This window comes from Sinocyclocheilus grahami, unplaced genomic scaffold, assembly GCF_001515645.1.
Source record: "Sinocyclocheilus grahami isolate Dianchi unplaced genomic scaffold, SAMN03320097.WGS_v1.1 scaffold15.1, whole genome shotgun sequence".
In the NCBI taxonomy this organism is placed as follows: Eukaryota; Metazoa; Chordata; class Actinopteri; order Cypriniformes; family Cyprinidae; genus Sinocyclocheilus; species Sinocyclocheilus grahami.
Genome location: NW_015505194.1, coordinates 2,478,969 through 2,504,708, shown reverse-complemented (window position 1 = coordinate 2,504,708; position 25,740 = coordinate 2,478,969). Strand labels below are relative to the sequence as shown.

General features: G+C 40.8%; 3 protein-coding genes across 4 annotated transcripts; 1 reads left to right on the top strand and 2 right to left on the bottom strand.

Annotated features, from left to right (window-relative positions):
- Positions 1–801: 801 nt before the first annotated feature.
- LOC107602589 (uncharacterized) lies at positions 802–4,172 on the bottom strand. The gene is made up of 5 exons (XM_016295133.1): positions 3,348–4,172; positions 2,433–2,621; positions 2,223–2,311; positions 1,694–1,820; positions 802–1,599 (listed from the first exon to the last, which is right to left on the bottom strand). The coding sequence occupies exons 1-5, from the start codon at positions 4,170–4,172 to the stop codon at positions 802–804; spliced, it is 2,028 nt and encodes a 675-aa protein (XP_016150619.1).
- Positions 4,173–6,377: 2,205 nt separating this feature from the next.
- On the top strand, positions 6,378–18,396 carry LOC107601850 (disintegrin and metalloproteinase domain-containing protein 17-like). 2 transcript variants are annotated; one of them, XM_016294179.1, is made up of 19 exons: positions 6,378–6,871; positions 8,038–8,170; positions 8,261–8,394; positions 9,415–9,503; positions 9,579–9,768; positions 10,031–10,158; positions 11,240–11,326; positions 11,408–11,518; positions 12,551–12,695; positions 12,796–12,887; positions 12,960–13,085; positions 13,208–13,407; positions 13,597–13,700; positions 14,736–14,870; positions 14,983–15,113; positions 15,271–15,349; positions 15,428–15,516; positions 16,200–16,256; positions 16,344–18,396. In XM_016294179.1, the coding sequence occupies exons 1-19, from the start codon at positions 6,784–6,786 to the stop codon at positions 16,725–16,727; spliced, it is 2,502 nt and encodes an 833-aa protein (XP_016149665.1). In that variant the 5' UTR covers positions 6,378–6,783; the 3' UTR covers positions 16,728–18,396. The 2 variants fall into 2 exon arrangements, with proteins under 2 accessions (XP_016149665.1, XP_016149657.1); XM_016294171.1 differs by having other exon boundaries at positions 12,960–13,112.
- On the bottom strand, positions 18,337–25,545 carry LOC107601862 (cleavage and polyadenylation specificity factor subunit 3-like). The gene is made up of 19 exons (XM_016294192.1): positions 25,421–25,545; positions 24,126–24,275; positions 23,848–23,911; positions 23,675–23,772; positions 23,468–23,596; positions 23,189–23,366; positions 23,018–23,107; positions 22,698–22,848; positions 22,445–22,620; positions 21,698–21,856; positions 21,451–21,597; positions 21,215–21,367; positions 20,830–20,938; positions 20,642–20,740; positions 20,471–20,565; positions 20,286–20,373; positions 19,504–19,570; positions 19,330–19,426; positions 18,337–19,237 (listed from the first exon to the last, which is right to left on the bottom strand). Exons 2-19 carry the CDS (start codon positions 24,194–24,196, stop codon positions 19,136–19,138), a joined length of 2,073 nt encoding a protein of 690 aa, XP_016149678.1. The 5' UTR covers positions 24,197–24,275; positions 25,421–25,545; the 3' UTR covers positions 18,337–19,135.
- Between the last annotated feature and the right edge of the window lie 195 nt (positions 25,546–25,740).

Below are 25,740 nucleotides of genomic sequence, written 5' to 3'. Positions count from 1 at the left end.
GTACGGAACGGCCGAGCATCTCGTTCCTCTATTCAGGGAACCAAGGTTACATACGTAACCGATATGTTCCCTCTCATAGGCTCACTTCGATGATGCGATGACATCATCGCCTTGGGAACGCTATACCATAACGCCTGACGTACCTTAGATAGCTGGAAGACCGAGTAAAGCGTCTACTCAAGCGGATAAGACCCGGGAGCCAGGAGCCATCCTCACGTCCAGACTGTAAAACTTGATGAAGGTGCTAGGAGAGGACCATCCTGCCGCATGCACAAACATCTTCCATCGAGGACCCCTTGAAAAAGGCCTGAGAAGAAGCCACTGCTCTCATTGAATGAGCACGCACCCCTAGAGGCGAAGTCAAGCCACGCGCCTCATAAGCCAAAGAGATAGCCTCCACTATACAGTGTGACATCAGCTGTTTAGTGACAGCAGAACCTCTGCTCCTACCACCAAAAAACACAAACAACTGGTCAGATCCACGCCACCGAACCATGCGGTCAACATAGATCCTAAGTGCCCTAACTGGAAAGAGATTCAGGCTAACTGACCCTTCTTCAACTGGGGAAAAAGCCTCCAAGACCACTTGTTGAAAATGAAACTGAGTCGAAGCAACTTTCGGAACATAATCAGGCCTAGGTTGCAAAAAGACTTTAAACAGCAAACAGTGGACTGGATCCAAAATATGCTGTCTACACCAAGAGGCAAAAAGTCTCCACTTGAAAGCATATAAGCGTCTCGTGGAGGGAGTTCTAGAATTCATAATAGTGTCGGTAATCTCAGCCTAGAGACCAGAACACATTAGCGTACCCCACTCAGGGGCCACGCCCATAACTTCCATAATTCCGGTCGAGGATGCCAAATCATGCCCCAAGCTTGCATTAGCAAATCGTGTCTGAGGGGAACTTCCCATGGAGGGCCGGCTAGCAGACTGACCAGGTCCGAGAACCACGACTGAGTGGGCCACCACGGGGCCACCAGCAGCAGGTGCTCCACTCTCTCTGATCGTATTCTGAACAGGACTGCTGGGAGCAACCGGATTGGGGGAAAAGCATAAAGATTGGTCCTGAGCCATTTGTGGGCCAGAGCATCCAGACCTAGAGGCGACGGGGAAGACAGGAAAAACCGAAGCGGGCAGTGCGTAGTCATGTTCAAAGCGAACAAGTCTACTTCCGCTCGGCCGAACCTCTGCCATAAAAGATCCACCACTTGGGGGTGTAATCTCCATTCCCCATCCTGCAGACTCTGTCTCGAGAGCAGGTCCGCTCCTGAGTTCAAGCGATCTGGGATATGGACTGCTCTGATTGACAGGAGCTTTGTCTGAGCCCAAAGAAGAACACGCCTCGTCAGCCTGTACAGGAGGCGAGAACGTAATCCTTCTTGACGATTGAGGTATGACACGACTGCCGTGTTGTCTGTCCTGACTAACACGTGATAACCCCTCAACTGGGGTAAAAATTGTTTGAGAGCCAGGAGAACTGCAAGCATCTCCAAACGATTTATGTGCCAGCCACGATGTACTTCTGTCCAGACTCCACCGACTGGACGTCTTTGATGGACCGCTCCCCAGCCCGTGAGGGATGCGTCCATCGTGACCGTCTTGCGGCGTCACAACGTCCCCATCTGGACCCCCCCCCAGAAGGAACTGGGGTCTCATCCACGGGCTTAGAGTACGAAAGCCCCTGCGTATCACCGTAATTCTGCGAAGCGGATGACTGTGCTGTGAAATGTTCTGGCTCTTGGTCCACCACTGAAACGGTCGCATGTGGAGCAGGCCCAACTGAACTACAGGGGACGCCGCCGCCATCAGACCCAACAGCCTGAGACACAAGCCTACGTGTACTCGGCGTCCTGTCTTGAACTGGCCTAGACAGGTCCGTATTGACTGCACACGTGCGGGAGACAGCCGTGCCCGCATCGTGCAAGAGTCCAAATCCACCCCCAAAAAGGTTGTTTGCTGACACGGCAGCAGGACACTCTTTTGAATATTTGTCTGTAACCCTAGGCTCCTCAGATGATCGAGTACCAAATCTCGATGTATCCTTGCCTGATCCTGGGATTGGGCTAATATTAGCCAATCATCCAGGTAGTTCAAGATTCGGATGCCCTGGAGCCGCAACGGGGCCAGAGATGCGTCCATACATTTTGTAAATGTTCGAGGAGCCAAAGCTAGTCCGATTGGAAGAACACAATATTGGTATGCTTTGCCCTCGAAAGCAAACCTGAGGAACTTCCTGTGCCTCTTGACGATCGGGATGTGAAAGTATGCATCCTTTAGATCAATGGTCACAAACCAATCTTCGGATTGGACCTGAGACAGAATGGACTTCACCATTAGCATCTTGAACTTGCTCACTCTGAGCACAAGATTTAGACGACGCAAGTCCAAAATCGGACGAAAACCACCATCTTTTTTGGGCACAACAAAATACCGGCTGTAGAAGCCTGACTCCATCTGAGTGGGGAGTATCTCCTCTATAGCCCCTTTCTCTAGGAGTGACACGAACCTCTGCCATAAAAGATCCACCACTTGGGGGTGTAATCTCCATTCCCCATCCTGCAGACTCTGTCTCGAGAGCAGGTCCGCTCCTGAGTTCAAGCGATCTGGGATATGGACTGCTCTGATTGACAGGAGCTTTGTCTGAGCCCAAAGAAGAACACGCCTCGTCAGCCTGTACAGGAGGCGAGAACGTAATCCTTCTTGACGATTGAGGTATGACACGACTGCCGTGTTGTCTGTCCTGACTAACACGTGATAACCCCTCAACTGGGGTAAAAATTGTTTGAGAGCCAGGAGAACTGCAAGCATCTCCAAACGATTTATGTGCCAGCCACGATGTACTTCTGTCCAGACTCCACCGACTGGACGTCTTTGATGGACCGCTCCCCAGCCCGTGAGGGATGCGTCCATCGTGACCGTCTTGCGGCGTCACAACGTCCCCATCTGGACCCCCCCCCAGAAGGAACTGGGGTCTCATCCACGGGCTTAGAGTACGAAAGCCCCTGCGTATCACCGTAATTCTGCGAAGCGGATGACTGTGCTGTGAAATGTTCTGGCTCTTGGTCCACCACTGAAACGGTCGCATGTGGAGCAGGCCCAACTGAACTACAGGGGACGCCGCCGCCATCAGACCCAACAGCCTGAGACACAAGCCTACGTGTACTCGGCGTCCTGTCTTGAACTGGCCTAGACAGGTCCGTATTGACTGCACACGTGCGGGAGACAGCCGTGCCCGCATCGTGCAAGAGTCCAAATCCACCCCCAAAAAGGTTGTTTGCTGACACGGCAGCAGGACACTCTTTTGAATATTTGTCTGTAACCCTAGGCTCCTCAGATGATCGAGTACCAAATCTCGATGTATCCTTGCCTGATCCTGGGATTGGGCTAATATTAGCCAATCATCCAGGTAGTTCAAGATTCGGATGCCCTGGAGCCGCAACGGGGCCAGAGATGCGTCCATACATTTTGTAAATGTTCGAGGAGCCAAAGCTAGTCCGATTGGAAGAACACAATATTGGTATGCTTTGCCCTCGAAAGCAAACCTGAGGAACTTCCTGTGCCTCTTGACGATCGGGATGTGAAAGTATGCATCCTTTAGATCAATGGTCACAAACCAATCTTCGGATTGGACCTGAGACAGAATGGACTTCACCATTAGCATCTTGAACTTGCTCACTCTGAGCACAAGATTTAGACGACGCAAGTCCAAAATCGGACGAAAACCACCATCTTTTTTGGGCACAACAAAATACCGGCTGTAGAAGCCTGACTCCATCTGAGTGGGGAGTATCTCCTCTATAGCCCCTTTCTCTAGGAGTGACACGATCTCCTGACTTAAGATTGAGGCCTCCCCAGGACGTACCGTCGTAGGAAGAACCCTGCTGAAAGGAGGTGGCCCTTTTCGAAACTGGATAGTGTAACCGTGTCGAACGGTGCGTAGTACCCACCTTGAAATATCGGGTAGGCGTCTCCACGCAGCCCAATAGTCTGCCAGGGGTCTTGGGCATTCTGTTTCGGTTGGAACGTACGCCTGATTCTTCCGTATAGGATCCCGGAGCACCTGAGTGGCGGAAAAAGCTATAACGGGAAGATGTCCGATTGCCTGTTGGGCCTGCCCCCCACCCCAAAGGTGGGAGCTTTGGAGGCCATCATAAACGGGCCATGCTCGCATGACCCTTGGGCTTTCTTTCGAACTCTGAAGGCTGCAACGCGCAGATTATCCGAGAGGGTGCTCGTCGTAAGGACTCGACCTAAGACTGCCTGAGGCGAAATATGCGGCGGGACCGTCACGATCGGAGTCAGGAGGCCACAGTGAGAGGGGCGAATACGCTTGTGCGGTTCGTCCACACTCTCTAAAGGAGGGCCTGGCCTCCGAAGACGAGTGGAGGAATCAGGAACTGCTATTAGGAGCCTGAGAACGAGAGGTCTTAGCTGTCGAACTCAGGTCTAACCGCTTGCGTTGTCGTGGGTGAGCAGGTGGCCGAGACCTAGGACCCCAATCCTTACGAGGGGGTAACTTAGGCGATGGCTCATGACGCTGTAAGGAGGACGAGCGTTAACGAGCCGCAGGTGGCTGACGCTCTACTTCCCTAGCCCTGCGCGGGATGAGCTGACGAAATGTGGGGGACTGCTGTTTCGCTGCTCGAAACTTCTCCACGACCGTAGTGACCGAATCTCCGAACAGACCGTCACTCGAAATGGGGAGGTCCTGTCCTTCTCCTTAATGTCAGTGAGAGTGAGCCAAAGATGGCGCTCAGCTGACACTAAACCTGTCATGGACCTGCCCACTGCTCGAGCCGTGTGCTTGATAGCCCTTAGCGCCAAGTCAGTAGCTCGTCTGAGCTCTTTAACGGCCTCTGGGGTCAGGCCTTCTCCCTCGTCCAGCTCCTTGAGCACATCTGCCTGATAAGCCTGGAGTAAACCCATAGAATGTAGTGTAGCTTCGGCCTGCCCAGCGGCCATGTAAGATTTTCCGATCAAAGCGGAAGTAACCCTACACAGCTTGGACGGCAGCAGAGGGCGTGACTTCCAAGACGGAGCAGAATTTGGAGCGAGATGTGCCGCGAGAGTCTCTTCTACGGTCAGCATCGCCGCATAGCCGTGATCTGCCATTTTAGAAACTGTGGCGAAATCAGCGGCCGCGGGATTAGTGATGTGCGCCGAAAAAGGTTGTTTCCAAGACCTTGAAACCTCGTGGTGGAGGTCTTGGAAGAAGGGGAGAGGCCTACGGGGTTGAGATGGAGTGCGGCTGGACAAAAATCGATCGTCCAGTTTCGACTGGGTCTGATTTTGCGCCGGCTCGCTATCCCACTCTAACCCCAGCTTATCCACAGCGTGCGTTACAACGTCTAATAGTTCGCTGTAAGACAGGGAGGTGCGTTTCTCCTGTCCACTGAGAGGGAGAGAACTGCACACTTCACCCAATAAATCCTCGGAATCTGAGGCCGCTGTGGACAGCACGTCTTCGTCATATGCCATACAACCAAAAGACATCACATCGCGAGCTTCCGGGGTAGGCCGCAAATTATCATTGACGAAGACCACAGGGTCCCCTTAGCGCTATTTGAGCGCTTGCACATGGCCTGGAGAGAGCGAGAGAAAAGGAGAGAACTCCGTTGACTCGCCCTCTAAGTGCCTCGGCTCGCATGCGTCACCCCAAGCGACCATCTCGTGCGGCGCCTCGGCAACTGCAGAAACAGGATAGCGAGGGTTAGACGCGAGGCCTACTTTATTTGAGAAGGCCGCGAACCTTGAGCGCAGTGCTTTTAGCCGTAGGCTATCACAGTGTCGACAATCAGAGAGGCCGCTTGGGTGTGTTGTAGGCCCAAACATTGCACGCACCTGTCATGAGTGTCTCCTGCGATGAACCTGTCACATGGCTCGATGCATCTCCTGTAGTTCATCATGTCCGCTGAAGAGGAGTAAACTGCTCTTATAAGAAATTAGCTGAGAATACGATAAAATAACGCTTTCCTACGGGCGACAGATGATTCGCTTCCTGAAGGAAATGAAATCTGATGGAATAGCGCGCAGCACGCTATATAGCTCACCTACGTGCGCATTGGGTGTGGTGCTAAGCGCTATTTGGCCAATAAATTGACGTGATGGTATAAGAGCTTCAGACATTTGTCACACCGAAAGTGTTCCCAAGGCGATGACATCATCGCAGCATCAAAGTGAGCCTATGAGAGGGAACTACTTGACTAATTCCAGTACAGAACCTATAGGATGTTGCGCATGCGCGACTGAACGAATCACTCCCCGAGACGACTCGTTCTATCCCGAGTCACATTAAAGATTCGTTCAAAATAAACGAATCGTTCAAGAACGACCCAACACTTTACGTAACTCACTCATACCGCGGATATACTGACTAACGCGTGAATTTAAAATCAACCCTTTAAATCAGTCTTTTGAAAACGTCTTTAAACACGATCTCTAGATAAAGTTAATAGTGATTTCCTGGCGCGTGTTGAAACTGATCCATCCATCCCACATGAAATACTTCCGGGTATTTCACTACACTCAGATGTTGGCATGATTTGGTTTTGAGTGAATCTTTTTTTCTTTATAACATCAGGCGACATGGACTAAAGCGTCTTGAAGTGAGCGGTTTTCTTTGATACTCAATTGATACTTTGTGGCTTTGTTTTATCCAGCCAGATGTGAGCGTGTACATTTGTTTGGCCATGTCCAGATGTTGATCTCAAACAGATTGATAATCCATGGGATTAAATGCCGCTGCTGTGTGAAGTTCTGTTTTGAGCATTAACGTCCTCGCCATGAAACGCATCGTTTTCTTTCTGGCATCTTTTTTCTTGACGGAATGTTCAAGGAGACCCATTAGGGATGTCCTAGACGACGAGTACGGTGAGTTATTGGGAATGGGAATACTTTGAAAACATTATGGATACATTTAAATTGAAAGATTGTGTTATGTTGGTGACGCCGTCATAACCATATTGCGCTTTTTCAAAACCCTTACTGTATTTCAAATATCAGATCTTGTTTTTGTTATTGAATTGAATGACTTTAAGCAAACTGTTTGAGACACTAAACTGTAAAAGCATTTTACGATAGTTTACTATGGCAACCAGACTTTTCACTAATATGCCATACTTTTAGTTATATGTATATTATTAGTGGTGTTATAAACAAAATGATAAACAACGATATAAGTAAAAAGTTAATAATGAGTATAACTTATTCTGCAGAAAACAATGGCCATTTAATTTCTTTTTCTCTTTCTGGTAATGAAAATTGTTCCAAAAGAATCCAAAGCCTCAATGATTGGCTATCACAAAACAACACACGGACTGGAGCTCTGCGTGAGTGGAGTGGAGTGAAAGTTATTTTGCCACTCCACTCAAAGCGTTCTGTAATAATGACTCCGGGTTTTAAATGCCACTCCGGGTTTTTCCGATCTTTTACTCCACTAAATTAAGAGCCCCTTCAAAGAGAAATTTAGAATTCTGACAAATAAAAAGTTAGAATTGAGAGGTGTAAACTTCGAATTCAAAGAAAAGAAGTAAGGATTGCGAGAAATAAACTCGCAAATCTAAGAAAAAGTCAGAATGGCAAGATATAAACCTGAAATTGCGGGAATTAAAGTCAGAATTGCAAGATGTCAACAGAATTCTGAGAAAACAAATGTCACAATTGCGAATTGTTTACTCAGAATTTAGAGAAAAAAGTAAGAATTGTGAAATGTAAACTCAAAATTCAGAAAAAATGTCGGAATTGTTAGATATAAATGTGCATTTTTAGAAAAACTGGGAAAAGCAAGATGGTAACTCAAAATTGCGAGATATAAACTCAATTGTTATAAATTCGCAATTCTAAAAAGGTATGAATTGTCATAGACGTGCAATTGCAAGAAATAAAGTCAGAATTGTGAGATAAAAAGTCGCAATTACCTTTTTTTTTATTCCGTGGTCATAGTTGAGAGAAACTCTTTCTGAGCAGTAAATTCACTTTAAAAATACATTTGTCTCATTTAGTGACATGCATAAAGTTTTTACCTGTGCCTCTTTCAGACCAGCTCAGCTCATTGCTGTCAGACTTTGATGTTCTTCAGCTGTCCAGTCTTCAACAGCATTCGGTTCGTAAGAGAGACGTCCAGTTGCAAACGCACGCAGAAAGATTTCTCGGTTTCACTGCATTGCAGAGGTGAATACTCATCACCCATGTACCATGACACAATGTCACCGCCAATATTGGTGCTCAGTCATTTGATAAACTCCCCTAAATATTTCACAGGCATTTCAAACTGTACCTGACAACCAACACAGAGCTCTTCACTCATGACTTTAAGGCTGTGGTAATAGGGGAGAATGGTGCTCAAGAGATGTATGAGGTCCAGAGAGAAAACTTCTTTACTGGCCATGTCATTGGTAACTCTGTGTTTTAACATCTAAAGTACTTTTAAAGGGGTCATATGATGCGATTTCAAATTTTCCTTTCTCTTTGGAGTGTTACAAGCTCTTGGTGCATAAAGAAGATCTGTAAAAGTGCAAAGACTAAAGACTCAAATCCAAAGAGATATTCTTTATAAAAGTTAACCATGCCCCCCTAAAATGGCTCGTTCTAACACGCCCCCACACGTCTACGTCACGATGTGGGAAGATTTGCATAACGCCGCCCAAATGTTCACGCAAAGAAAGAAGGCATAACTTTTATTCTCGCTGTAGTATTGTTGTTGCCGCCATGTCGTAAAGGCGCTGTGTGTTTCGTTGTGAAAGCGAAACTACTTTGTTTGACCTTCCAAAAGAGGACGATATCTTTTGGTATCCTATCCGCTTCGTCATGCCTAGAGCTGATCCGTGCTGGTCGCTGAGGAAGTGCATCAACTTCGCGCTGTGGATCGGCTTTCACCATGGATGAAGCGGAGTCCAGCCCGGGGTCGTCACATTTGGTTGCCGCAAGCCCGCCGGCCTTTTCTTTTCAAAAAGACAGTATATGACATTATAATCCATAATTATATCCCCACTGGATGCAACAAATGCCTTGTTTATAATGGGTTTTAAGGTTTTTGTCTCATCGCTCCGGCCGGACACAGCATCACAATATGGTAAGGGGCGTAACATTTCCATCACATGCTTGAGGTATTCGGCCAATCACAATGCACTGGACAGCTGGCCAATCAGAGCACACCTCGCTTTTCAGACCGATGAGCTTTGTGAAAATCGACGCATTTCATAAAGGCAGGGCATAGAGGAGAAACAATAATGTACAGTATGTAGAAAATAATGTGTTTTTTGAACCTTAAACCGCATAAATGCATTTCATTACACCAAATACACAAAATAATGTTTTTCTTAGCAACATCATATGGCCCCTTTAAATGTTTAAAATCTAGCTAACTTTTCATGTGTAATTCACATAGATTTTTTTTTTTTTACCTTGATTTCTAGGAGAGGAGAATTCCAGAGTACAAGCACATATTGGTGACAATGACTTCACTGCTCATATTCTTACTGATGAAGCGGAATACAACATTGAGGTATTATAACATCACAAATATGATTTAGTTTATGCCCCTTAACAAAGACAGTACATTGATTTTTAAACCATTCAGCCATTGTGGAGGTTTATCGAAAACCCTCGTGACGATCGGCTGCTCGTATATCGCTCAGAAGACATTAGGAATGTGAGCAGGCTGGCAGCTCCAAAAGTGTGCGGCTACATCAGTGCAGATGCCAGTGAGATGCTTCCAGAAAGTGTGCGAGCAGCCAGAGCACTAGGTGAAGATGAAGAGGAGGAGGATGGTGAGTCATTGAGTTAATTTGTAGATGTTTAACATGTTATCAAATTCTGAAATCTCAATCTATGGCTCTCTGCAACAACACATCTGGTTTAAAGTAGACCTGTCACCTGACACTTCTCTCCTGCTTATCAGAGCTGAATCTAGACAGTGTAATGTGACACACCACTTTATTTAGTTGCATTGTCACCCATGTTTAAACTTTCTCGTCTTTTCACCCTGTCTATTTTCACCATCTTTTTCTCTCCATCTCATCTCTTCCATAGGGCACCTGAGAGAGAGAAGGCAGACGCTGGACCACAGTAAGAACACCTGCCCTCTGCTGCTTGTGGCTGACTATCGTTTTTTCAAACACATGGGCCATAAGGAGGAGAGCACCACCCTCAACTACCTGGTAAAAAAAAGCCTTCAGTTTCGATATTGTCAAAGGGCCTTATTCCTGACACACACAAACAAATTTCAAATTGAGTATTACAATACTGAAAAACGTTTTCACATTTAGTTCAATAGGACAGTGCTTGTTAGACCAGTGGTTCTCAACCTTTTTGACTTCATGGACCACGTTATCAAAGATACTCTCTGCTGTAATGACAATGCTGCTCATTTTCAAACTTTATTTATGGAAACTAGGAGTGGAAATGTATTAAAATAGTTCAATTAAATAACAAAAATAATTCAAATAATAAAATTCTATCATTGCAGAATTTTCAATAATTGAATGATCTTCAGGGTTTACACTTTGACATCAATTAATTTAGCCATTAGTGATTTAAAATAATTTTTTATTCCACAAATAGCAATTGTTATCTGATGAAATATTTTAGAGCTTGATATACATTGTTTAATTTTGTTAGATCTTTTTTGGAAAGAAATTAGTACTTTTATTCAGCAAAGATGCATTAAATTGATCAAAAGTTAATTTCTATTTCAAATAAATGCTGTCCTTTTGAACTTTATATTCAATAATGCATCTTGAAAAAAAATGTATCACAGTTTCCACAAAAATATTAAGCGACTGTTTTCAGCATTGATAATAATGATTGATAATAATGAATAATGAATAATGATTTCTAAATGATCATGTGACTCTGAAAACTGAAGTAATGACTGCTAAAAATCTGCTTTTCCATCACCGGAATAAATTACATCATAAAATGTATTAAAATAGAAAAGTTATTTTAATTTGTAATATTTCAGAATATTAATTTTGCTTTTTGATCGAATAAATGCAGCGTTGGTAACAGCATGAGAAACTTCTTTTAAAAACATTACCTACCCCAAACTTTTAAATAGAATGGTTTTAAGTCATATTGTGGCCCTCTTAAAAGTTTGCTGAGGCCCCCAAGTGTGCCCCATCCGCTGGTTGAGTACCATTGTATTAGACCTTACATTTCCATTTAAAAGCTGTTATCTGAGAGGAAGGTTATATAAAATTGTTGGCAGATGTCTTGCAAATTTGCCTTGGATGTGTTTAGATTGAGCTGATTGATCGTGTGGATGACATCTACCGTAATACATCTTGGGATGAGGAGTATAAAGGTTATGGAGTTCAGATTCAGCAGGTAAGCTTGGTTCTTTAAGGAGAACATGGGATCTAATGAGATGCTATTTTGGAGCCAGAAACATGAATTTGTCTCTTTCAGATCATAATTAACAAGACACCTACACAAGTAGAACTGGGAGGTGCCCACTTCAACATGAAAGGGACTCCTGTGAAGAGCAAAAATGTCTGGGACGTCAAGAAGCTCCTGGAGGTGAGCGAGCTGGAGCTGTAGGAGCGAATGAGAGCATGGTCTCTGTATTCCATTCTAATTTGAAACAGTGAGAGGTGCTTCTACTTGAAAGTGAAGAATATTATTGAGGACTTGTATATTGCGTTTCACTATCCATCTCTTCCTGTGAACTTTTTGGCAGAGAACCATCAAAGAGAACGAATGGAAAAGTTATTAGAGTTGTAGTCATAAAACCCGGGGGAGAATTACCATCATTTAGCCTGTTTGTGTGGGATGTTTCATTAAAATAAGTCTTTGGTTAAAATCACATTTTCTTCTACATCTTAAATGATTCATAGTCATACTTCAAATGTGAATCCTGAAACCACTGAGTGATTTTAAAAGATACACTACTGTTCAAAAGTATGATGTGGGTAAGCTTTGTATTGTTTTTGAAAGAAATTTCACCAAGGCTGCATTTTCTTTATTAAAATACAGTCAAATTTTACAGAATATTGTTAAATATTAATACAAATAAAAACATTTTTTTAATGTTAATATATTTTAAAATGTAATTTATTCCTGCAATGGTAAATCTGAATTTTCAGTGTCACATGATCCTTCAAAAATAATTTTAATGTGTTGATCTGGTGCTCAAAAAACATTTCTTATTATTATCAGTGTTGACAACATATGTGCTGATTAATTTTTTGTGGAAACCGTGGTGTCTTTCAGGATTGCTTGATGAACAGAAAGTTCAAAAGAACATTACTTATTTGAAATAGAAATCTTTTGTAACATTAAAAATGTCTTTGCTGTCACTTTTGATCAATTTAATGCATTGTTGCTGAATAAAAAAATCAGTTTTTTTTTTTTTTTTTTAAAAGTCACATTTGTAGTCCTTATGCTCCTGAGACCTTATTTTGCTTGTAGATAGAAAACCAATTCCATAAATGTGCTTTAGAAATTCACAAGGGAATTTAGGGTTCCTGATTTGTCTTGAGATTAAGGTCAAGATTAAACAGCTGTGCTATAAATGTAGTAAAAAAATGTCTTTTTGTCTTCCCCCTGCAGCAATTTAGCATTGACATCGCAGATAATGCATCCAAGGTGTGCTTGGCTCATCTGTTCACATATCAGGATTTTGATGAAGGCACACTCGGCTTGGCGTACGTAGCTCCTTCCAAACCAGGCTTTCCTGGAGGTCTTTGCTCTGAGAGTGAGTGCAAATACCATATTATTGATGAATACATTTGGTCTTACGTTTTCACCACACTTAGACATTTTGTTTTGTGTTGTTGTTGTTTGTCTGTTTTAAGAGTGTCCTCCTTCAGGAAATGACAACCGTGCTATATACCTCAACACTGGACTAACCAGCACCCAAAATTTCGGGAAAACCATTCTTACCAAGGCAAGTGAAGGCCAAACAAATGTACTTGATGTATTTATTTGGTAAACCGATTTTCTGACCATATACCAACAGGAAGCGGACTTGGTTACTACCCACGAGCTTGGCCACAACTTTGGTGCTGTTCATGACCCAGATGATGTGCCGTACTGCGCGCCCAGAGAGGACCAGGGGGGCAAATACATAATGTACCCCATTGCGGTGAGCGGGGACCACTCTAACAATAAAGTACGTCCTTTGGTGATTTGAATTCAGCTTGGTGTCCTTGTCTTGAATGTCACATGATCCTTTTGTAAGTGTTTTGTTTTTGTGCTCCCCTATAGTTGTTTTCAAACTGCAGTAAGATCTCCATAGCAAAGAGACTGAGGGCCAAGGCCTCCACCTGCTTCAGAGAGAGGAGCAGCAATGTGTGTGGAAACTCACGGGTGGAGGAAGGTGAGGAGTGTGATCCTGGACTGCTCCACCTCAACAGCGACCGCTGCTGCATGTCAAACTGCAAACTGTGGCCCAATATGCAGTGCAGGTACAGCTCCTCCATGTGGCCTCGTGAAAAAATGCACAGATATGCTGAATTAAAGGTTCACACGAAAATGAGAATTCTGTGGTCATTTACTCACCCTCATTTGTAAATCTTCCCCAAAAGGTAAATTATTAGTTTGCATCTCATAGGGTTTCTTTCTGTAACTTCTGTAATTTTTTTTCTTTACACCAGTGACAGGAACAGTGCATGCTGCAAAAACTGCATGTTTGAGAAGCAGGGCAAGGTGTGTCAGGAGCCAATGAATGCCACTTGCAAGGGAAGCTCTTACTGTACAGGTGAGGCAAAAGCTGACAAACTTCAAGTTTAGATAATTGGATGTACTTGAATAATTGTAATTGAATAATTCAGATTGAGAACAATTTTAGTTTTATTTATATATTATTATAGTATTATTTTGAATTAACTTTGATTTCTATTTTTAGTTTTCATTTTCAGTTTAGTTTGCTGTAATAATTTGATGTGCTTTTGTCATTTTAATTAGATCTTTTTTATATTTCTATATAGCTTTAATTTATTTCAGTTTTAGTTTTCAATTTTAGTACTTCAACTTCAACTTATTTCAGTAAGCTGCCAAGACAACATTTCTAGGTTACGTTCAAGTTTTTCATCTAATATTTATATTTTATTTTATTGCTGAAAAGCGATTTATAATAGATTTTGTTAAGAATAATTCTGAATAACAATACTGCTTGAGAATAGGTTTGAAAGTATATTATAATACTGTTAATGGGTAAATTTAATGTAACCTGTCAGTAATATGTCTAGCTCATATTTCAACCCAGAATCAAAAGATAGATTTTACACTGCGAGTTAGAAAAATTTATATTTATTTATTTTGTCTATGAAAAAATTGCATATATGTATGGTACCATATTTTTAATAGGTTTTTCTGGTCAAATATTTTGCATTAGGAAATCACTTAATATCATAATAAAAAAAATCCCATTCTCATTAATGAAATGCAAAGAAATTATGTTGTATTATATTTAAATTAAGAAATATTTTTAAATCTTTGTAGTAGTTGGTATACTTGCTTTTATTTATTGAGATTTTATGACGATATAATGAGAATCACTACTGAGGCAAATAGAAATTCCAAGATTTTGAAAGTAAATTATCCAGGTACATTATGGTAATGAGAATTTGGGAAGAAAATGTGCTTAAATGTCATGTAAAGTGTTGCAATGCAAAAAAATCTGCTTAAATCAGGCTTTATTTTCTTTAAGCGAAATTCCTTAGTGATGAGATTTAACTGTATTTGTCCAGCCCTTTGTCCTCACTGAAAGTCTATTCTTCTGTGCTTCTTACAGGACAGAGCAATGAGTGCCCTCCTCCAGAGAACCTTCCCAACGAGACCATCTGTGTGGACAATGGCCGGTGTCTAAATGGAGAGTGCATCCCGTTCTGTGAAGCTGTGGAGAACCTGCGGTCGTGTGCTTGCAATGGTAAACTGACCTGCTGATTACGCTAATACTGTTGCTACGTGACAGTTACAGTTTTATTTACAGTCTCGAGCAAACATGACCTTTTTTCCTTTTCCTGTATGTCATTTTTCAGAGACAAACAACTCTTGTATGGTGTGCTGTAGGGATAAGAATGCTGTATGTGCTCCTTATGTGAATGACAAGGGCAACCACCTCTTTCTGCGGAAAGGCAAACCCTGCACTGTGGGCTTTTGTGATGGAGCGGTGAGTGCCAACATATAGTTACAGTTATGTAAAGACACTGTTTTTATTCACAGGTCATTTGCAGTAGTTCAATTATTGGAAACAACCTTTTTTTTCTCCAATTGACAATTGGAAATGGTTTGCGTTTAATTATTAAAACATTTCCTCTCATTCCCAGGGCAAATGCATGAAGCAAGTCCAGGATGTTATTGAGAGGTTGTGGGATTTCATTGAGAAGTTGGACATCAATACTTTTGGTAAGTTATCTGTGAACACAGTGATTTTATCGCACTTAAAATCCAATGGAGGAATGAGACCTGTGTCTGTGTTCTCAGGGAAGTTTCTGGCTGATAACATTGTTGGCTCAGTGGTGGTCTTCTCACTACTTTTCTGGATCCCTCTCAGCATTCTGGTCCATTGTGTGGTAAGTCATTTCCACTAACATCTTACAGCTAGTTGTAGCTCTGAGAAAATCTAGGTTCTGCTACTATAATAGTCTGACCTTGAGATGTATTCTAGTCTAAATGACTATTTATGCCGAGAGTGAAACAAACAAGTGAAATGAATTGCAGACAAAAGATCTAATTACACCGAAATTAAAAATAAAAATTAATCAGAGGAAAAGTCTGCTTCCACCAAGACTAAAACCAAAAATTGAATAAATCACAGAAGAAATGTCTAGTCACAGCAAGAGCAAAACAAAAAGGTTAAATGAATCACAAACGAAACGTCTATTTATACCAAAAGCAAAACAAGAAATTGAATTAATTCACAGACTAAATATCTTTTCCGCACCATAAAAAAGGTGAAATGAATCACAGGCTAAATGTCTATTTACACCAAGAGAAAAAATAAATCACAATAAGATCAAAACGAAATAACACTCTAAGAAGACGGTCAATTAGGTTCTTGACAACCCATCTATCTGATTATACAAATTTCACTTGCTTCAGTGCAAAATTTTAGAAAAACTTAATTGATTTCAAAGCAAAAGAGCACAGACAATAAATATTTCATATATTAAATGCAAAATATTTGAAGTTGCGATAATGACAGGCCCCATCCAAAAAAAAGTTTTTGTGAACATTCCTGTATCTCTTTGTCTAGGATAAGAAACTTGACCAGCAGTATGAATTGAACACAAAATCACTCTTCTTCCCCAGTGTAAGTACCAATCATAAAACAGAAAATATTATTTTCTTTAACATATTATGAAGTGTAACAAATGACTGTGTTTATGTGCTGTTCTAGAATGCAGAGCTGCTGAGCAGTCTAGAATCAGCCTCAGTGCGGATCTTCAAACCACCCTCATCCTCAGGCTCCTCTGCAGTGCCACGCTTCCAGGCATCTGGACCTCTGCAGACCAGCACACCCCCTGTCTCCATCTCTCAGGTGGCTCCAGCTCCAACCCCAACCCCGTGTCCTCTCCCTACAGTAGAGCCCCAACACATGGCCACCATCCAAGAAGATCCCAGCTATGATTCCCACCTGGATGAACAAGCCCTGGGAGAAGACTTCCCTACCTCCGGCTCAGCGTCACGCTCCTTTGACGATCTGACGGAGAACCGAGAGAATGCCATGTCCTTCAGGGTAAAGAGACATGCACAGAGTAATAGCAAGGAGACTCAGTGTTAAGTGCAATTGTATAAATTGGAAAAAAAGGTAATTAATGGGGAAAAGAAATGTATGAATGAACAATATTCTAAGGGAATATGATTGGGAATGCTCAAGGTTGAGCAGAACAAGCATTACATAAGCATTGAACTGCAGTGTGTGCTAACAGCACCAGTATTGAAAATAACCAGAATGCAGTCTGTTTTAAAGGGATAGTTTACTCAAAAATGAACATTTTATGATTTATTCATCCTCATGTCGTTCCAAAGCTGAATAACTTTGTTTTCTGTGGAGCTCAGAAGGAGAAAATCTCACTGGAGAGTCTCGCTGGTCTTTTTACTGAGAAATTCACAATAAATAAGGATGCAAAAGCACCATTGAAGAATCTCAGAAGTGATTCATAAGACTTGTGCACAATATACCAAGTCTTTTGAAACCTTATGATATGATTTTGTGTGAGGAACAGACTACAATTTTGTTCAGCTGTTAAAGAAGGTATGAAATCTATTTACTAAAGGCAAGTTAATGATTTATTTTTATTTTTTTTAGCACCTTATAATTTGCTTTTGAAACACACATCTCTCCTATGACGTATGCTGGACATATGCATTCAGATCTGTCTCTATCCATTCAACAACTGATGGATAGAACTAAGTCCCCACCCTACTTTTTTTGTTTCTATTTCCCTTTACATCCTCACTTCAACTGCTGCAACCGGATCATTAAACTGAGTTGAACTTCAGTCCCATTCATGAACATAAGCTGGTTTTGTGCACCAGACTCAGAATGGTGATTCATTCACTGCTGATTCCTTCATGAATACAACATATGAATGAAGATTATCAATGAAAAATGATCTAAATTTTGGTCTGTTCCTCCACAAAGCTATCGCATAGCTTTAAAACACTATAGCACATGTTAGGGCAATCACTTCATTTCTGGGTTAACTATCCCTTTAAGGGACTTTTATAAAGAAACAGAAGGCACAAATCATTCAGTAACTAGGCATTAGATAGGAACTCAATGTTATCAAGTCCTGTTAGGATTATGCAATATGCACACTTAATTACACACACACACCGGATCTTGTCAGCATTATCTACACATGGCCAGCTTCATTGTTAAAGCTTAACTGCCCAATACTAAGATGTTTACAGGTCTGTTTTTGTCGAAGAGGTTGAGCAGGTGCTAACAGATCATGAGAACCATTGTTATGAATATACCGGTTATATTTTAGTTGGTATTTTATGTGACTCACCAGCAAATTGTTTTGTATTCTCTGTAGAACACAATCTCGTGTTCTTGCTTTTTATTGTTTGCAAAAGACAATCTGACATTTTAGGGGAATTTGATATTTTCAGATATGGTCTCTTCTTTCTTTTGTTCTGGAAACAGTTGTACCAGCAGATGTTATAGATGTTTGGTAAATGAGAACGTTTTTGGCTCATTGGCTTTATATGAAACACCGAAGTCATTAGTTAAATCAAAAGACAGACAAGTTAGACTTTTCTGCAACACAATGTTCATGATTGTATGCAAGAATATGTATAATGCAGCTGCTCCCATAAGAATGTACTGATGAACACTGCTTTGGGATCAGCATCCAAAGTGCTTTGTATTTTTACATTTTTTTGTATTGTGAAATCTGATTTTACTCCATGTGTTTTGTAATATAATCTACAGGAAAACTAAAAAAGGGAGTATGACAATATGTCATTAATAGGTGGCTGAACAGTCACCTTTTTCTGAATCTTATTCAACAATGTAATTGGGAATGTATTGGTGCTGATCTTGTAGAATACCAAGCGTACTAGTGTCATTTCTAAGTACTAGATCTTATTACATCGTCCAACCCTGAAAGCATGCTTTGTTGTTATTCTCTGGTGTCACATCCTGTGAAACCTTTTTCGATGTTAAGAAATGTGCCCATAATTCTCTGACTGCATGGTTCCTCACAATGTTGTGATGGGACAAGAGAGAAAGTATTGAATATTAAGTGTTTTGTATCAGAGTGTTCGATATTTCTGTAACTTGGTCTATTTTGCAAGCCTTCATTTTTAAATTAAAAGTGTCACCCTTACGTTGTACTGAAATGTAAGCTCAACTTGACTCAAAGACCTCTTTTATTAAATCAGTAGATTGGATCTGAAATTACAGCTCATTTTCCTAAACATAAAAATGTGCAATAAAAAACAAAAACAAGATTTTAAATGATCACTACACATTGTATGTAGCAGAATTGAAAACAGAACTTCAGTAGACTGCACACATGTATCAACATTTACCTTTAACTGTTATACATTTGATTTTAACGTCAATTCAATGGTTTGTCCAGTCTAGTATCTGGTGTCTTCAGTCTGGCTGAAGTAGTTCAAATTAGATGGACCCTGATAACAAAAGTTCTTTAAGGAAATGAAGAGCCCATCTCATCACATGACAGGGTTCATGGCTTCATACAGCCTCTGTACAGCGAGCTCCACCATTTCTCTGAGAGAATCATCTTCAGAATTGGCCTCCTCATACTCCACGGTCTAAACACAAATATTAAAACACAAGAATTAGAAGACTTGCCTTCCCATAAAACGTAAGTGTGTGTGTACGAATCACAGAGTGTTATGCTTACTCGGGTTTCCAGGTTGATGAAGGCAATTTTCGCGTCTACACTTACAGCGAGACAGTTCTTGTCTTTAAAGTCGACACATTCTTCTCCAAACATGTCTCTGCAGATTGGGGCAGAAGAAGAATTTAGTTCATCATAAATATCATTGACAGCGCGGTGCTGTGGGGATAAACTTACTGGAACATTTTCAGTAATCTGTCCTGGAAAACATTCACATCCACCTTCTTTTCTTGGGGCTGAACAACTACAATGAAAAAATGAGGAAAACAAAAATGTTGGTGTTAATAAGAGCAGTTATTAACAATTTTAACATAATAAAAATAAAAGCAAGATAAAGAAACATAAGGAAGGAAAAAAGAGAAAGAGGGAAAGGAAGCAAGTAAATAGAAGGAATAAAAGAAAGAAAAAAGAATTAAAAAAAAGGAAGAACACAAGTAATAAAGAGAAGGGAATGAAAGAAGCAAGCGAAAAAGATGAAAAGTGGGAAATAAAAGGAAGGAAGAATAAAAGGCAAAAATGAAGTGAGAAAGTAAACAAGCAGACACAAAAGTAAAAAGATAAAGGAAAGAATGAAGAAAAAATAACATTTAAAAAAAAGTGAAAGAAAGTGAAAAAGGAGGAAGAGAAGGACGCAAGGAAAGAAGAATGTAAAAGAAAGGAATCAAAAAGTGAGAAAGAAAGAAAAAGAAAATGATAAAGATAAAAAGGAATAAAGAGAAAGATGGAAAGAAACAAGAACAGAAGGAAGAATGCTAGATTAAGACTACTAAAAAGACAGAAAGAAAGATGGATGGATGGAATGAAGGAAGCAAAGAAAATAAAGGAAGCCATCAAAGCAAGAAACAGGAAGAAAGCAACAAAGAAAGAAAATGAAAAGAGAAAGGAAGAATGGAGATAAATGAGAGCATTACTATTTTAAGAGAACTCTATGAGCTGTTAAGCTGATAAAAAGTGTTCACCTTTCTGAGCTTTAGGGTTTGACTGCACCTCCAGCACCACTGTGGTGACGGCATCAGCGTACATGTCATTCAGAGGATTGGCAAACCACTGGAGGAAGAACACAACAGACACACACACAATCAACCTGAGTCACTTCAGTTGCCGCAGTAACACTGGTGTTTGAACGACTGCTGTGCCGACTCACCTCCAACAAGACCACGTTTTGATCATGAACCACTGTGATGCTGTTAAAGACTCTCAGCGTGTTCTTCTCTGAGATCTCAATCTCCTCCACATCACCTATAACACACACACACGCACGATGAGCACCACATATGAACACAAAACACACACACACACACACAGGTATACACACCTGTCAGGTGCCGTAGCTGACTCAAAAGCAAGGGAAAAGGGCCAGTGAAGGGAATGGCTTGAGTCTGTTTCACTGTGCTCACGGCCAGATCAGTGTAATCTGCATCATTAAGAAAAAAAGAACAGGTGTGAGAAGCACACACTCAAACACATATGAAACACCAGAAGCGATCACAAACACCAGCTCACTGGAGAGGTCAGAGGGGGCGAGGATGTGATAACTGAAGTTCTTTTTCACCAGGATGCCAGAGACCCGCTGACCCTGCACACACTTCTTATCCGCAAGAGAGCCCATCACCTTAAAAGAAGACCAAAAATATGTAATGATAAAAAGGACAATGATGTAATGATAAAATTATATGAAAAGAAATTTCAAGAGTTCAAGATGTTTCAAGAAAGATTCATTAAATCTAAAGAAAGATTTTAGTCGTAGTCAGGATGAAACCAAATCAATCATTTTACTTGGCAGAAGAACTGTTTGCAATTATTATTTTGACAAACTACTACAGTAGCTGTATCTAACTGTGGGTATGAAAACTGAAGAGACGTGGAGGAATGACAGCTGCGCTCTCACCTTAGCCAGTTTCTCTCCTCTGAAGTTCAGCGTGACAGCCTCAGTGTTACGAGGATTGTGCACCTCAATGTGAACCTCATCATTGTCCTCATACTCCCTAATCAGGGCGGCTTTCAGTCGAGCCATCTCATTCTGCTCTCCATGGACCAGGATCTGAAAACCACAACAATAACATGACACCTGATCTAGAACCTGATGACCTGCTGCCATGACCATCTTATGATATTATCACTTACCACATGAGGAGGTTTCAGAGCTCGGATGAACTCGCTGGTCTGCTGGTAGTCCGTATGAGCAGAGAAGGAGATATAGTCCACGGACATCTTCAGCGGAAGCTTCTGTCCTGACATGGTGGTGATCTCCTCTGGCTCAGACATGATATGCTGAAGAGAAAACAGGGTTAGGGCAGGTTTCATTCAGCATTCATAAGAAACCTGATGCTGATCTGTGGTGACATTGTTGCTGAAGATCAAGGAGCTTCACCTTGGCGAGCGTTCCTTCCACGCAATAACCTGCTATGATGACACCGTTCCTCTTGTCGGTGCACCAGCTCTCAAAAAGCTCTCTGGAAAGACCGCTCTGCATCATACCTGGAGATGCCATCACCACACTAGGGCCAATGTCATCGAAATGGTCCATGCTCTGGAGGAGAACACACAAGTTTATACAAATTAGATGCATTTTTGGATTATAAAACTTGTATTTCCTATTGAACAAGTGTTGTTATTATTAACTAAAACTACTAAAAATATTTGTAGGTAATTTAATTAAAGCGGAATTAAGATCAATCCTAAATATTAAAAAACTTAAACAAAAATTATAACATTTTCTTGCCAACTAAAAGAAATAAATATGTTGAAGTACTACAAAATTACTATGAAAACTGAAAAATAAACAAACAAACAAAAAAATTAAGTAAAATATCTCAAATATATTACAGAAGAAAAAAAACTAAATTACTAACACTAAAATGAACAGAAAATATAAAAATGACAGCTAATTCAAAAGAAAATATAAATATTAGATAAATACTTAAATGAAAATGAGGTTTTTTTGGCAACTAACTGAAATAAGTCAAAGTACTAAGACTGCTACAAAAAAATTTAATCAAAATAAATCAAAATATATAGAAATATATAAAAAAAAATAAAAAAAAAAAAGCAACTAACAAAATGACTAAACCAAACTAAAATCTAAGGTCTGCCTGGTCTATTCACAGATTTAGAAGACCTTAAGATTGCTGATATGCTTGAAGACAAACGGGTTGTTAATGTTGATGGCCTTGCGGATCTTGTCGTTCATGGCGTTCACATAGGTCTGGTACACAGCCATGCACTTCTTTGCCAGGGATGAGGCATAGTAGATAGGAATGTCATGGAGTTCAGGGTGATTCTGCCAGTATTCATCTGAAATAGAGGACATGTAGAACTTCAGTAAGGCATTGTTGATGATGAGGCTGAGAGTCTGGACTGCTGGACTTCACCTAAAATGAGCAGCAGCTCCTGGGCTCGACCCAAAGCAAACACGGGGATGAGACAGCGGCCCTCACGGTTCACTATGTCATGGACCGTGTTACAGAAACGAGCCTCTCTCTCCTCTCTCTTCTCATGGATGTGCGTGCCATATGTAGACTCCTGCATGAACAGAAAAGAAGACGGGTATAAAACATGTTGTAATGTATTTATTTTGTAAATAAAACGTAAATAACAAGTAAAAACTGTTTGTGGTGGGGCCAGAGAAAAACATAATTTGTTGAACACTGGACAAACAAATCATGTTGCCAGAATAAAATCTATTACACACTGTGATCAGAATGTCTGGTTTGACGCTGGGAATCTCAGCCGCCATGAGATGTCTGTCTTCTTGACGGGAGAAATCTCCTGTGTACAGTAGCTGAAGAGAATGACCATGATCATTAGCACAAACTGAGTGCGAGTGTTGCTGAAAAGATCTGAATGAATAAACTTCACCTACCTTCACTCCTGCAATCTCAATCATGAACATGGCTGCTCCCAAAACATGACCTGCGTGGTAGCACCAAAACTTGATGCCGGCCACCTCTTTCACTTCATGGAAGTTGATGGTCTCGATCTTGTCCATGCTTTCTTCTAGATCAGTCTCAGTGTACAGCATATCATCCGCTGAGATGTTGCTTCGGAAACAAGGAAACCAGACAACATATTAGAGCTGGCTCTGTATATAAAAAAAAAAAAATTAAAGTGCCGTTTTATTGAAACAAGAGCTTTGGTGTACCTGACTTTCACGTAGTCTGAAAGCAACCAGCGGTAAATGGCTTTGGTGGCATGGGTCATGAAAGTCCTTCCTTTAAAACTTGTCTTCTGTAAAAACCATGGCAAGGCTCCGCAATGGTCCAAGTGAAAACTGCCAGAGAAAAGGGGTTGTCAGCAGATAGTTAAATGTCAATGACTTGATATCTTTCATTTAGAGAATGGGACTCACTGGCTGATGAGGAGCAGGTCAATCTCAGCTGGGTCTATCAAATCAATGTAAGGCAATGCATCCATGCCCTCCAATCCAGGGTGGATGCCACAGTCCAGCTGGAAAGACATAACATGTCAAAAATACATCTGGCAATCCATCAAAAGTAGGATAGAGCACAAAATTTAGCTTGCCATGATTTTACGGCCCTTGAACTCCAGGATGATACAGGACCTGCCCACCTCTTGACCAGCTCCTCTGTAAAAGTAAAACATCACAGTAAAGATCTAATAGTTACAGTACTCAGAGAAAGGATTAACACGGGTGCAAAACATCTTGAATGTCATTTTGGTCCAGTTAAATACTGTTTATTATTTGAAAACTGTAAGTCAAACAGAAAGTCACCAAAACATTTTTGCGCGGAATAGAACTAACGTTACTACTGAACACAGTATGAGCGACCTGGACTCACAGTGGTCTTATGAGGAGTTGATCACTCTCTTCTGCAGGCACAGTCACATCAGCTTTACGTTTTGTAGCCATGCTTATGGTGTATTTTATGCTTAACTGAGAATGACTTATTCAGTATCCATCGATATTTCTAATAATAATAGACAACGTTCTTCTTCTTCTTCTTTGACGTTTTATGGCGGTTGGCAAACCAGCTTTAGCTGCATTTACTGCCACCTACTAGGATGGAGTGTGGAGCATTGACGTTAAAGGAAAACTAAAAACTAAAAAAAATAATAATAATTTGTAGTGATTCTTTAAATCCTGTTTATTAACTCTGTATATTTGAGATACTTAAATAATATGTGAAACATTTCTATAGTCACATCTTTATTTAACAATTTTTGAAGTGAGATTTGAATTATTTATATATGAAGCGCTTATGTAAGTTGTACTCTTTCGTTGTCATATCCTTTACATTTTATTAAAATATGTTCAACTGTTTCAGGAAGATCACATTTAACACAAAGTCCAGACTCATGTTTTCCTATTATAAATAATGACTGATTAAGTGCAGTGTGTCCAATTCTAAGGCGAGATATTATGCTGTCTTCCTTTCTATTCCCAAAAATTCTCCTATTTCCAAATTAGAGACTGTCTATCAGCTCCCCAATCTATTCCTGCCAAACACCTGAGTACATTTATTCCTCTTTTAGATTGATCAACTATCTGTTGAATGCGTTTTGCAAATGTTATCTTTGAATCCAACCAAATACCTAAAAATCTAAATTCAGATACTTGCTCCAGTTTTTGCTCATACAATTTTAACTTAACAACTGGTGTTTTCTTCTTTTTTGAAAAACATACTATTTTAGTTTTTTCCACTGATATTCGAAATCCCCAATTAGTTGCCCACATTTCAACTTCTTTAATAGCATTTTGCATGCTTTCTTCTACATACGACAAATTTCTACCTCTTTTCCATAAAGCACCATCGTCTGCATATAAAGATTTTCCAATCCCTGGTCCAACTGTATTAAAAATATCATTTACCATTATGTTGAACAATATAGGGCTGCACACACTACCTTGTGGAGTACCATTTTCAATTGCATATTTCTTTGAGTACGAAGACCCAATCCTTACTTGAATGGTTCTATCATTTAAAAAATCCTTAATCCAATTATACATTCTACCATTAATATTCATTTTAATTAAAAGTCCTTCCTTCCACATCATATCGTATGTGGAAGCTTTCTCTATGTCTAAAAACACACCAACTAATACTTCTTTATTAATCTGAGATTAATAGACAACGTTCATGCGCACTGAGAGCCACACACTATGCACATGACAAAAGTACTTCCGGTGTAGTCATGAGTCAAAATAAAAGTTCGAAGTGAAAATAAAGAAGTTAGAATATATTAAGTTAGAATGTTAGAATATTGTGTGGAAGATGTGTGCTTCGTTAAAAGCGTATTGTTTTTCTAAAATAATTCCAGCTTTTCAGGTTTCCTGCGTTAGGTTACATCCCTAAACTCTGATTGGACAACAAGATCGGGAGTTCTCTCTCATTGGCGGACTGGATATGATTGACGGGTGATATGAATCCGCCTACAAATCACATGTAAAGTGAA